The sequence below is a fragment of the Apodemus sylvaticus genome, chromosome 20 (genome assembly GCF_947179515.1).
Source record: "Apodemus sylvaticus chromosome 20, mApoSyl1.1, whole genome shotgun sequence".
NCBI lineage: Eukaryota > Metazoa > Chordata > Mammalia > Rodentia > Muridae > Apodemus > Apodemus sylvaticus.
This window is the reverse complement of record NC_067491.1, coordinates 27,093,762-27,108,257: the sequence shown is the minus strand read 5'-3', so window position 1 is coordinate 27,108,257 and position 14,496 is coordinate 27,093,762. Positions and strand designations below refer to the sequence as shown.

At 42.0% G+C, this 14,496-nt stretch overlaps 1 protein-coding gene across 1 annotated transcript in view; it reads left to right on the top strand.

The window, feature by feature from the left end:
* The first annotated feature begins 1,019 nt into the window (after nucleotides 1-1,019).
* Lin7a (lin-7 homolog A, crumbs cell polarity complex component) overlaps nucleotides 1,020-14,496 on the top strand; it is a 135,982-nt gene continuing 122,505 nt past the window's right edge. The window contains exon 1 of the mRNA XM_052165678.1: nucleotides 1,020-1,101. Within this exon, the coding sequence (XP_052021638.1) occupies nucleotides 1,020-1,101 (82 nt within the window). The remainder of the gene's footprint in view (nucleotides 1,102-14,496) is intronic.

Genomic DNA, 14,496 nt, shown 5'->3' with positions numbered 1-14,496 from the left:
GGCTTAGTGAAAGTTGGGATTAAGGATCACAGTCAGTATCTGAAGACTCCAGGAACTGAAACATGGTCAACTGACTCTGAAATAAGGCCTCTCACACTATCTACCTGTAATTCTGAGGGTGCGGAGAAAAAACAAAAGAATGAATCCCCGGGTTAAGATGTAGTAAATGGTACCAAACAAAACATCCGTGGCTCAACTCTTGTCATTCATGCTAATTAATCAATAAATAACACCCCTGGATGCAAGTTTCTTCTAGATTAACACGAGAGGATCCCAGATAGATACGGTTTCACTGACAGAAACTCGTTTTTTTGTTTTTTTTTTTTGTTTGTTTTTTTTTTTTTATTATTTTAAAACCTTTTAAGGAAGTTTGCTCTTAAAGGCAAGTTATTTTCCTAGGCAATACACCCAGCTCTTAAATGAGCACTGACCTATGGAACCCTGTTCCTCAGTCGGTTACCTTGTACTGTTGAGAGTGGACATTCTAAACAAAAAGCTCAACAGAAATTAACAGTAACTACAATGATGTACCAACATCTCCCATGGCTAATGGTATTTCCTCTGGAAAGGGATGTGGAAAGGGAGGTTGAAAATTTTCTTCATCTGAAAAGAATTCTGTCCCCACCTCTCTACTCCTGTCTCTCCTGCTTCTGCGTGCTCTTCCTCTGTGTTTGAGTGCATTCTGACCGTTATGCTTGGGTGGAAAGTTGAAAGACAGCAAACCTGCTACCGCCAGCCAGTGCTCCTGATGGGTGGCTGAGCAAAGTTCTAGGGCTGAGCGTTCCTTTCTCAGCTCCTGGCCAGGCAGGCGCTCGCGGATACCTGCCCTGCTGGGCGCCTCACTGAAGATCCGCCGCGGCAGCGGAACAGTTGAGTCTCCATCTGGCTACCAACCCACCCAAGCTTTCTTCTCCTCCATCACCACCTTCCTGCGTCCCCCTCCTCCCCCTCCTTTCCGTCTTCCCTCTCCACCCCCGCACCCAATCTCCTCCTCTTTTTCTCACTACAAGCGGTTGCTGATGCTGAAGCCGAGCGTCACTTCAGCTCCCACGGCAGACATGGCGACATTGACAGTGGTCCAGCCGCTTACTCTGGACAGAGGTAAGGGAGCGGCTGGTCCGTCAGGCCACACTGTCCGCACCGCTTCGCCCTCTGCCCTGCCCAGTCCCACAGGGAAGGCAGGATGCGCTCGGTCAGGGGCAGCAGGAGCAGGAGGATCAGCCCAGGAGGGTTTCGCGCCGGAGCAGGACACTTTCTTCCCCTCTCTCCTCGCCTGGTCCCTGCCGCCCCTTCTTGCTGCGCTCGCCGGGGCGTGGGTGCTTGCCAGGGCTTGGATGCTTCTGCTGCCAGTCTCAGTCCCTCCCCGGGTCGCCTCCGGGCCCCGGCTTTGTTAGAGAGAATGCACGGGGACCACTGAGCTCTGGTGACCGGAGGTTGGAGAGGGGCAGAGAAAGCTCTCCCAGCTAGAGCTGCTAAGGGACCAGTGGGGAAGCCAGCTGCCAACTGCCGGCGCGGGGACCGGAGGGAGGAAGTTTGTCCCCGCACTGGAGACGAGGGGTCTGTGCAGCTGCGGTGGCTAGGAGATCGCCCCGGGGCGTCAGGGAGCTTGGCTGGGTAGCTGGGAGCAAAGCCGCCGGGCTGCCGAGCCAGGGCGCTGCCCTCGGGCGAAAGGGCAGAGCAGAGCCGGGGCAGCCTTCGCCAGCTCGGGGACACTGCATCCCGGAGCCGAGCCGGCTTGGCTCCGGCTTCCCGTCCCGAGCTGCTGCTCAGGTCGCGGTACTCCCTCAGCCTGCAGTTCCAGGGAGGTAGCAACTCCTGTCTCCTGCTCTAGCAAACCTTGTTCTTCACCAGCCAAGTGCACCTCAGTGCCTGGGCTGCAGAAGGCGCAGAGACAAAGCGCAAGCTAGGTAACTGTTTAACTTCTAGACTGTAACCTGTCCTACTCTTTGGCTGAATGGGAAACAGCGTTTGCTCAAACCTTCCCAAACCTGGTTACTGGTTTCTCCTCTAGGATCTGGCCCTGCCTAGTGCACCCGAGTAGTGCCTGGCTGTAAATGGGAGTTTCCTGTCTGCCTCACCAGGTCCAGTTACTAGGGCGCCAGAGTCCCAGCTCTGCAGAGAGAGGGCACCTCTAGCTCTGGGTCCGCAGTGGCGGGGCTTAGGACCCGGTGCAGCCATTTGAAAATGCTGTGCTCAGAAGAAAATGATTTAGTCCTTGTCCCTCTAAAATTTCTCTTTCTGGAGGATTAAACTAGCGGGCCCCTCAAGGCAAAAAGAGCATCTTACTGGGAGCACAGCGGCAAAGCTGGTAAACTATGTTTGAAATTCTTAATTTGGAGAGATCTCTGGTGACTTTAACTCAATCTTTTGGTGTCAAAACGGATATTATGCGGTGCCCATAGCAACCTTACTTAGGGTAAGAGTTGAAAAATAATTGATTTTTATGTTGGGAAGTGTTCGTTTACAAGCTTGCAAATTAATAACAGTAAAGAGCCCAAAAGTCCCGTCGTATAATCTATGATTTTAGTCCCAATATCATCTGTACTAAGCAGGATAAATCCATTGCTGGTAAGAGCCAAGCAGATGGCAGGCTATTAAAAACGATGGGTTTCCCAAGTATTTCTGTTTTAATGTGATGAGCTCTTCTATTGTCCCATTACTGAATTACAGTCATTAAACATCCCAAGTTTAACTATATAAAACATCCCAACTTCTAACTACCTTAGAAGCAAACGCTCCAAGAAGACAACATACCCAAGCAAATTTACATCCCACCACTGCTATTAGTAATACAGCTAGTCCACTTTGGGGGAGTTTATCTTAGCCCTTGGACGCCCCAGTCAGCTGTCTAGAAAAGACCAAGACTTAAAGGGTGCTCTTGTTTATATTCAGAAGGTACCTGTCCTTCCGTTACTAGATCCATCAGAGTTGGTAACACAGGAAGCAAAGCCAGGTTATCTATGTGAACATCTGAATTAATGAACCACTGACTTTAACTGTTTGGTGTGTAAGAAGATCATAAAGTTATTGTTCCTCTACTTCACTGCCACAGTTAACTTAATACGAGTAGTTAAGTATTTCTATTTCGTTGATGAAATACGGGATTCTAAACTTTGTCCTGGTTTGGTCGGGCCTTAGGAATTAGGGTCTGATCATTGTGAAACTGTGCAGCGTTAGCAGTCTATAATTCAGTTATCCCAACTTAGATCTCATCATTTGGCTACCTACTGGAGATTTTGGGTCACTCCAAGCTTCCTGGGTGCCATTTGATACACTGGCTGGGCAGTTGTGGCCCATGTTCCATACTCTAAATTTGTCTACTCAAAAGCTTCTGGCCCCATCAAGACCTTTATAACCCTTCTGTACTTTTGTCTCCCCCGTGGGTAAATCTCCTTGAGGGACAAAGCCATTTCTTAATTCACCTTCGACTTCCTCATCGTCCCTGACTTCCGATGGAGTATAACGTTAATGCAGATTAGTGATAGTGAGCAGAAGCCTAGAGTAAGTCAAGAACTGCTAATTACACAGATTCTGTACGGAACTGGAGGCCAGTGCATGGAGTTGCGGCATTGCAGAGCTAGCAATGATGCTAGAAAGCACATACAGCTGTGGTTGTGAACCTTTCCCAGATTCGTTTGATGGATTTCTACCAGCCACAGCTGTTTAACCAATGCTGGGCCTTTCGTTTTTCTAAACTGTGTTTTTCTATGTAGTCCTGGCTGTCCCAGACTTGCCTTGTAGACCAGGCTAGCCTTGAAAAGAAACACTAATAGATATTTTTAAGGCTATGCTACCTCTAAGTGGGAGATTTGATTCTCAATTGATGTCCTTTGGAATTAAGGATGTAGAGTCCATTGGGACAGTATAACAGCTAGAGGGGGGACAATATGAACAGAATAGTATCCACAGGAGTAGGAAAAATTCCATATATATGTCATGGAGTGTATCAAATGGAGCTCCAGAAGCTCGGAGTGACCTAAAATCTCCAGTAGGTGGCCAAACAATGAGAACTAAGTTGGAACACCTGAATTGCAGCCGGTTATATCTGCACAGCTTCGCAATGATCAGACCCACGTTCCTAATGCCCAAGTTTTTAAGGAAACAAGTCAAAGCTACAGGGTTGAAATTAAATTTCTTGCCTCAAATTCAAATGAGATCGATCACTGAAAGTGAGATTCTTAAAAGTTATACCCATCTTGGTTTTCTGTCTGGGAAACAAGACTTTAAGCTACAGAATTTCCCACAGGAATAAAGAGGGTGACCCGGGGCTTTGACATCTCTGTGTATATCCCAAAACTGTTTTCTAACTGTCATCATGACATTGGATTAGCCAGCATTGAAGACCTACCTCAAGGTAGCTATGGACAGAGTAGACTCCTTTACTGTTTCTTGATATTCTTCATTTACTTACTGGGACCCTAATATAAGTCACACTTTATTGTGTGACCAATATATATTGAGAGGCTAGACAAATGACAATTCTAATTTCTGTCACTAGTTATAGTAGTAAAAGTTTGTCAGTGTTGTTGTTTGTTTTGGCTTATAAACTACTCATTCATGCATTCCTTCAATAGACATTTATCACCTGTTGCATACTAAATACTATGCCACCAATTTTCAGCCCAAACAACCCTTTCACAGGGGTTGTATATCAGGCGTCCTGCTTATCAGCTATTTGCATTAGGAGTCATAACAGCTGCAAAACTATGGTTATGAAGTAACAACAAAAATAGTTTTAAGGTTGGGGGATCACCACAGGGTGAGAAATTGTTCTGAAGAAGCGAAGCATTTGGGAAGTTAAGAACCACTGTGAAACAGGACCACAAGAAGAAAGGTTTCCTATTTCTATGAATCCTAAGCATCGACTAGGGAAACCAAATGGTAATGGACTGATTGGCTAAAATACATTAAGTGTCAGCCTCATTCCAAACACTTCTCTAAGCCCTGAGATCGTGCCTGAGAGCAAATGGAGCAACGTAGGTAAAATCTAATGGTGTTTGGATGCTTATGAGAGAGGCACAGTGTACAGGAGTGAGGCTGCTGGAGCAAAACGAAAACTGAACAAATGACAAAGAACCACTGGCATACACATTGTCATAGTCATAGTCAAGGAAAGACTCCTTGAGACTGACATTTGAGAGAAGCATCCAAAAAAGGGAGGAAACAAATTATCGATATTTGGGGGTGAGTGGGCTCAGGATGAAGAACTGCCAGCCTCCTAGCACATTACAGAATCTACTGTGAAAAAGCAGGCAACAAAGGAGCCTTAGAGGAGGGATATCTGAAGATGGTGGCCAGGGGCCAGATGATGTGACTCATGACAATGATGCTACATCATGGGAGACTGTGCAATGCTCAGAAGCAAACAGAGAAGAGACTAGGCGGCTGAGAGCTACGTGGTTAATGTAAGCTCAAGGAAGGCTCGCTGAGGAAGGAAAACTTACAGTTGGTCTTCATCTATGAATACAATCCTGAGGAAAAGCAATCTGAAGTATGCACAACTGCAGTTCCAGATTTACTACTTGGCTATCGTCTGGTTAATACACTGACAGGAAAACAGTCAAAAAGATGAAGATAACCAAAGAGTTAATTATACCATAAGGATATATAGCATGGGTTAAAAGTTTGGTTGTATGGGCCAACAAAATCTAGAGATCAGCTTTACACCAGATTTTATTGCCAGGCTAACATATCATATATGATCATTTTCAAAGATACACTAAGCACTATAATTTTCATAGAGTTGCACACAAATCTCCATCTTGAATCCAGGTAGTCTTAATATTGGATGGATAGTTATCAGGACAGACAGCAGTACCTAAAATTCTGATGGAAAGAGTGTGAAATTTATTTCTTCCCAGCTTTAAAATGTTCTCACACCTTCTTCCAATTTCCAGGGACTGGCTTGCCCAGATTTTAATCTCTAAAACCAGGGATGACCTTCAGCTAAGCTCAGGGGAACAAGGCAGAGTGCAACTTCTGATACTTAATCCCATCATTTTTATAGAAAACAGATTTGCTTCACTGTACTAAACACTGAGTCCTTCTGGGAACTTCCTGAGGGTACAGCAGCTCCAACTCTCCTCCAAGTGCCATTCCAAGGTCAGAAAGAAAAATCTGAAGAAAAAAAAAAAACCTTTATATTTTTCACCCTTGCTTATTAACTTTCCCCCTTAAATTGAAACCAAATTGCTTTAATAAAAAAAAAATATGACCTATAAATGTGAGAATGCGAAACCTATTGTGGAAAAAAATGAATAACTATTGTTTTCCTATGGAGCTAGAGTGATAACTCTGCAGTTAAGAGTAAGAACTGATTCCAGGAACCAAATTTGTTTGCCTGCACTCATTTCTGTTGACTCATAATACCTGTTACACCAGCTCCAGAGGACCTACTGCCTCTGGCTTTATCTGGAGGTTGCTCTTGTGGACATATCCCCATACATTAAAGCAAATACATGTGTGCACAATTGAAAATAAAATGAACAATTTAAATACATTTCTAGGAGTTGATTAAAATTATACAACTTAAAATTCTTTGGTATTTCACGACAGGATCAACAGCTGACAATCTGTTTCAGGTTCACACACAAGGTAAATGTTGTAGCCAGCATTATCTACCTTTTCTGTGACTTGACTTCAATTTGGATAAGTTGCAAAGATACAAATGGAAATCGTTATTTCTTGGCTTCTCTCAGTCATAATTTAAATTATTGATTAAACTAGTCTTAAGTGTATTTCCTCATTTAATAGATCAAACTTTTGTCCTTTAAAGTTTCCACTGGGAAACCAAGAACTTTTATAGTATGGATCTCAATATTAGGGGAGAGTGGTTATGGGGCCAAAAATTGGATGCCAGTGAGAATCCCATATTCTTTATAGCAGTTGTGATGCATTAACACATTCTCTTTCCTTCTCACTTTTCAAGGCACACACAGCCTGTTGCTTTATATATTTCCAATTCAAGCTCTGGGTAGCCTATAGCTTGTCTAATCAAACAACATTCACTAGTTTATATGAAATCTGTATTTATCTGAAAATTGTTTTTGCTCACAGTCAACAGAGGTCCATTCCTTCTCCCACACCTCAGTTTTCAGTTTTTGTTTTTATTCAGAGGGATTTTTATGACAGAAAACAAAGACAGGGAAGAAGAAAATCAAGGACTATAATTTTAACTATAATTTCAAAGGCGCATGCCTGATTATCTTGACAGAGAGACAAAAGGACAGGGCAGTGGATATGTTGTATCTCACCAACAGCTGCAGCCTGATAAGCTTTAGCTCATGAACATTACCTGATTGCTCACCTTAAGAAATTGTTTTCTGGAGGCACCAATAAATACTTTACAAACTACTTTTGTTGAATGTCTATGTGGATGTGGTCCTGCTATTCATGATATTAATGCTTTTGTTTGTAAGGACCAGTGTAAGCTCCTAGCTATGTAGTAGGACATAATGAATATTTATTGAGTAATACCAACCTAAAAGAATTAACAAGCAATGTCTACCTTATGGTGTCACTTTGCTAGTGTGTGTGTGTCTGTGTGTCTGTCTGTCTGTCTGTCTGTGTCTGTGTGTATCCTATCACATGACCAGAAATAATGAGAGTCACTGCTCTTGATAGTCATAGTTCCATCTCCACTTTCTGTATAGATCCTACTGTTTTAATTGGTGACTGGACCAAATATTTAGTTCCATAATCGGACCATGAATTTTTATTTTTTTCAAAGACTAATTTGTCTGTGTGTGTGCTTTGGTGTTGTGCCTTGCAAGGGTACCAGATCCTCTGAAACTGGAGTTACAGAGAGTTGTGAGCTAATATGTAGGTGCTAGGAATTGAACTCGGATCCTCTGGAAGAGCAGCTTAACCACTGAGCCCCATTTCTCCAGCTCCATAAAGATCTGTCCGTGTTGCCCAGAAAGAACAGAGCTGGTTTAAATGAATCACCCCGTCCAGAAACACAGGAACTGTTTCAAGTCCACCTGGCTTTGCTCTTTTTGTTTACCTGCTCGGTGTTGTCATAGTAACATTAATCCTGCATAAGGTCTTCTAGCAAAGAATTGCCATTACCAAAAAAGGATAGACTAGTGGAAGTCACAGAATATTCACAGGACTTTAAACCTCCAGGTTAAATGGTGGAGGGCAGGGGGTAGGAAAGAGATGAGCATCAGGTCTGTTGAAGAGCCATGGGATACTGGATGCTGTAGCCATGGGACTACTGGAAGTGAGCAAAATTAGACAACAGGAGGTAGAACAGGAAGCCTGGTTTTGAGAAAATCTATTATGTCTTAGGGAATGACAGGCTGAACTATTTGATGCGGTCTCCTAGCAGAACATAAACTGTCTGATGAAAATAACAAAATACTGACCATTAGAAAAGAAGGTGGGAGTTCTGCAGCAGGTACACGGGTCGGGAAGAATGGGTAGGTTGAATTTCATAAGCATAGCACGGCTGTGTTCCACACTCGGGAAGCTATTAGCTGTGCAAGAGGTCTTGTTGAAAACGTGGAGCAACGTGAAGTGGGCTTCTAGTGGTTGAATGCTGCTCTGTGAAAGAATGCTGCTCAGACCTCTGTGTCGTTACTGAGATTCTGGCTGAGTGCCATGAATTATATTTTAATCAAATTTATCTATGACGTATGGCTTGGGAAAATAAGGAATAGTCTTGCCAACAATATCAGTATTCTAAGATTGCACCTAGCTAAAATGGCAGGTTACAATGAAACAGATACAATCCAATGGAGGGGAACATGTAGCTCTCATTCATTACCTGTAATCAAGTTAGGATGTGATTAGATTCATATCGATGGCATTGGTATATGACAGGGACAATTTTATTTAAGAGTGGTTGATTTGGAAAATATCGATCCCTTTATTTAATAAAGTCAAAACAAGCTGTGATTAAATCATCAAAATATTAAAATTCAATTTTTTTAAAAATAAAAGGTAAAACACATACTAATACTGTAATAAAACATTAATGTTCTCTAATCTATGGGGAATTGTTTTAAAAATACTAAAATTTTTCCAATTTAAGAATGACTGTATGTTGGTGATTCCTGATGCTAGTGATGTCTTAAAGCACAATGCAAACTATCCCAGCTCAGAAACTTTACTCAACTGAGATATAATGCTCAACAACAGACCTAACATTTTGCCATGTAGATAGTATACTATCTAGAATTCTCAAGACCTACTTAAAAGTCACCACCCCACATCACCGTGTTAATTAAAACAAACATGAGGTAAATATCTAGGATCCCTCTTGGGAGGAAGTGTCACCCCAGTCAGCTGCAAACCACTGACTTTCTAAGAAGTAGGATTGTTCAATGTTAGAAACTATTTTATTCTAATGCTTTACATGTATGATAAAAACCTAAGCTTAATACATGATTTTAACACACACAGAATTTTTAGCAACCTGTATAAGGGTTTTTCTCCAACATGATATGGATTAGCTATCAGATGCAATGTTGAGTGATGTGTTTAAACGCTCAGGGTGAAACTATATATTTAAGCTCTAGAACAATATGGAACAGAAAAGATTTAACTAATGGTATATGATAATTGTAAGCAAAAAAATGAATACTGAATTGTCAAAATGGTCTATTTGGGAGGTGTTTGATTGTCAATTGAAAAGCTATTAGAAGGCATAATTGAATTTCCCAGCGATAATCATTAATGCCACAAATCAGTGCTCACATATCCAAATAGTACTCAAAATAGTAATCTCGCATTCAAATAACAAGTTGTAAAAGGTCGATGGAGAGATAAAATGCAATTACAAACTACAGTAAAATAGGCAGGACTAAAAGATGATACATTTTGACCGCCCACTGTGTGACATACCTGCTATGTGTTTGAGAATAGAGAATAGAGAAGAAAAGAGAGACAAAGCTCTCTCTTTCTCTCTCTCTCTCTCTCTCTCTCTCTCTCAATGATGTGCATACTTTGCAGTTAGGGTTGAAAGACAAAAGATTTAAATAGGTGAGAACACAGTGGGGCGGGGCTCCATTGAACAATGCATACAGAGAACAGGACACAGAAGCAGAAGCAAAACTTACACAGTGAGTTCTGGAAAGCTACATGAGGAAGTGACATCAGAGCAGAAGCAGGCATTGTTCAAAGAGGAATACATAAGTGCAAAGATTATCATTTCCATGAGTAAATGCAAGAGGAAGAAAAAGTCAGGGCACAGTAAAGAGGAGAATAGATCAGAAAGGATGTAGTGGTCAAAGGATGTAGTGGTTGGCAGCAATGCCTGCTTTAAAGATGCAAGAAGTGATGGATAGCCACCTAGAGTAAATGGGCACCGCAATACTATTTTCCTTCTGTTCCTTTGTTTTCTCCATCATTTCAAGAGCACTATCTGGCTTAGGAAGCAAGACGATACTTAAAACCACGCTGTTCAGTGATATCCTGTCTACATTTAATTGCTAGCTTTTATGTTTTCTGCAACATCCACAGAAGTTTCTTAACTGTTTTGAGTTCCAGTTTTCTAACCTGCAAAGTCGAATTGTAAAGCTCATAGAACATTGAAGCTGTAGACGTGTTGCTTTTCATATTCTAATATGTATAAAACACTCAGACTAGGTCTGACACTTAGTAATCACTCAAAGGTCATCATTATTTTTTTCCCTGAGCCCCATATGTAATATAATCCCAATGCACAGGGCAAGGATAGAGAATACTTCATTGTGTTACATGAAGAGGCTGGGACCACACTTAGGTTTGGAATTCAAAAGGTGCAGGAAGATGTTGGACATGCTTAGAGATCCAAACAGAGTGTTTTCTGTATACACAACTTTGTCCATACATGTTCCCTGAGTTGTTCATCTGTACACGCATGTTCCCCAAGTTGTTCATTTCTCTTGACAGGTCATCATTGATTTTTGATAATTCTATAAAGAGACTTATCAGAGGTGGTTGAAATGATTATTTTATATAGCTATCACTGTGGACAGACATGATTTTAATTTTTTGTGTGTATGGTGAATGTTTGTGTATGTGTAGTTGAGCACACGTATGCCGCGGAAGGGAGGACAGAAGTCAGTCTTTGTCTTTTGCCTAGTTTGAGAACTGTCTCCTGTTCTGGCTGTTGATTCCCTTATCTGCATTCCAGGCTCCGTGGCCCACAAGTTTCTGAGGGCGTCTTCTGTCTTTGCCTTCCATTTCACCACAGGAGTACTGGACACATAAGTTTCTAATATGTACCATTGTATGCTTTGTATTATCCTAGTAATGCAAATATAAGTTCCCAAATATTTGCTGAATGAATTGTTGTTTTGGCCTGCCTAGTTTCAAGGGAGTACAAATAAGCAAAGGAAATGAGATGTCGTTGAGTTTTATTAAAGAGAAATATTCTCATACTTGAGCCCTTCGAAGTTAGAATTGGTCTCTTCTAAAAATTATTGAGCATTTTGTTTGTGCACATTGTCCAGGGAAAAGATGATTAACAAATTTCAATTATTTATCAAGACAAATTTAAATATTCAGTAACTGCTTTAAATGTGTGCTCAGTGGTGTTTTCCTACATGTAAGTTAACCATACACAGATCTAAAAAAAAAGAAATGTACTAGGTAGTTGAGAAGTAAAGCAAAAGAGTAACTTTGGTTTCCCTTATTTTAGTGTTATTTAGTTTTAAAACATAGTATGATTCTCACAAGCACACGTGGTAGGAGGTATGGATCCAGATGACTGAAGCCCAGTTTGGTGTCTCTCTTTCCAGTATTAGACACACACTCTCACCTCACTATTGTTTACTATCTATGAAAGCTGACTAGGTTTTGTTACCTTGACACAAGCCAGAGTGGCCTGGAAAGAGGATATGTCAGCTGAAGAGTTGTCATCTAGATTGGGCTGCGCACATTGGGGCATTTTCTTAATTGACAATTGGTATGGGAAGGCCTAGACCACTTGAGGATAATGCGACCTCTAGCTATGAGATCCTGGATCGTGTCATTAGAAATAAGAGTGAGGAAAGTACGAAGAGCAAGCCAGTAACCGCACTCCTCCATAGTCTCTGCTTCAGTTCCTGCCTCCAGGTTCCTCCCTTTAATCCTGTATGTTGAGATTTGGCCAGTGGCTATGCATTATAATGCCAAATGAGAGCCCCAGTGGTTTCCCCAGAGAACCCCAGAGAGTCCGAGTTATCAGGTAGACAGACCCAAGTGACAGACACTATGTGACTTTAGCCCTAGGTTATTTCTGATTGGTGAATAAAAATACCTACAGCCTATAGCTGGGCAGAATTGAGGTAAGCAGGACTTGGTGTTCCCTGGAGACCAAGAGGAGGGAAAGAATTAGGAGGGAGGAGAAAGACACCATGAGTTAGTAGTCAGAAAGCATGGACTTATTGGATGGCCACTTAGAGTTAAGAGCAGCCCAGATGAAACATAGTAAGTAATAACTCAGGGTTATCTATAAGAAATAGGTTTTACTAGCTTCTGGGATAGTTAACTGCCATTAGGGCCATGCTTTCTTGACTCCTAACCCATAACATCTTTTTCCTCTCTCCCCCTTCTTCTCTTCCCTTTCTTAATCTCCTCTGACCCCCAAGCCCAGCAACACCCAGCCCCATCTATCTCAATTCTGCCCAGCTATAGAGTGTAGGCATTTTATTTACCAATCAGATAAATAAATGTGCCCGGGGTTAGGTCACATACTGCAGACTCTTTAGTCTCTGGAACAATCAGGCTTTGCCCCACCCCCACACTTAGCATTACAATACAAAGCAACAGACCAAACCTCAACAGCCATAACATGAAATAAATCCTTACTTCCTGAGTCCCTTTTGAGTCATGGTGTTTATCACAACAGTAGAAAGAACAATGTAGCACTACATATCCTTGGTCTGGTTTTGTTGCAATCCTTTTTCTTTTCCTCTGTAAAACTGACAATAGTGAGTTTCCATCTCATTAAGTTGTAGGAAAGGTTAGCTGAGAAGACACACACTAACAGGTGTGTTACACTTAAAAGAGCTCCATCATCATCCTAATAGGAAATTCTAGTTATCAAGGGCTATTCCCTGCCTCTGCCTTTTAGGCTCCTGCTTACCTTCCCAGTGCAATGAGGGAAAAGTGCAGAGACTTCAGACTTAGATAGGCCTGCATTTGGCGGACAGTTCTGCTGCATGCTGGAGCTTGGAATGGTGCTTGCGTTCTGCATGTTCTATGTCCTTTTATCAACAGCAATGATACCCACTTTGCATGCTCATATATTTCTTTGGTTGTTTTTTCCTTCACTTAGTCATTCGGGGAAAAAGCAGAAGGAAGCCTCCAATCTGCCAGTTGCCAAGGCAAGAGTTCAGTGTAGCAGTCTAGGGAGAAGAGGCACTTGGTGGATAACACATGAGAACGCACTTTGAGTCATCATAGCCATAGCTGGTGCACACAGTCACTGACTGCATAGCAGGCATTGTTCTTAGCTCGTTACATATTTACAGAAATATTTCATCCCAGTTAGCAGTCAAAGAAAGAAGCCTTTGAGGTGAGTGTAACTGTTATTTTGAAGAGCTGGGAATGGAAGCACAAAAAGAATGTTAGCACAGGTGGATTGATTCTTAACCCCTGGGTTACGTTGTGAAGAACAAGTTCAGAAGTCTGTGACATGCACTAAGGAACATGAACTCGTAAGGAAAAAATAGAAGCAGCAATGCCTGCAGAAGCTTCAAAGGGAAGACAGGTCAGAGAATCACAGGCAAGCACAGAGCAATCAGGAGAAAAAGGGACCAGAGATTTCATCTGTGCTTATGAAAATATACTTATGACACTGCTAGAGGAGATTGATTTAAATCGTGTGTTTTAAAATTGTAACATCTATACTTGAAAATAGTTGGTGGTTACAGGCGGCTCTGCTCACTGTTTACGATGGTTATCCTTAGGGTGGAAAGGGATCTTCTGAGAGGATTCTACAGATGTACCTGTAATATCAAGCATCTTTTTTCAGGGATATGGCAAAGAAGCAAGAGATAGTGACTCTGGCCTTTGGATGACCTTTCAGTCTTCGTTATTGCACAGACAAAACTTTATGCTTTGGAATTTTGACAGGTTCTCCAAAGGGTAATGGGGCCCCAGGTTCTCTTTTTTCCTGCAGCCATTGCTACCCAACAGGAAAGCAAAAGGGACTGAGGGATATAGCACAGCCTAAATTTCATGCTTAAGAAATGAATTCAAGTATCTATTTTCCCCATCTTCAAGAGTAGTTCTGGATGTCCCAAGGTGCACAAACACACTCAGCTCACACATCCTTATTGAAATACAGGCTTTGGGTTCAGTCCAAACTTCATTGGCCCTACCACTACACTAGGACAAGCATTAGACATAGAAGAGGCATTCTAAGTAAAGTCTAAAGGAAGCCGAAGCATCATCTCTCTTGTTTCGTTTCTTTTGGTCACTTGTTCTTTCTTGGGTCTACTGAGACAGGGTTTTATTCTGCAGTCCCAACTTTCCCTGATGCTGGTTTCAGACTATTAACACTTGATTTCCCGGTACTGA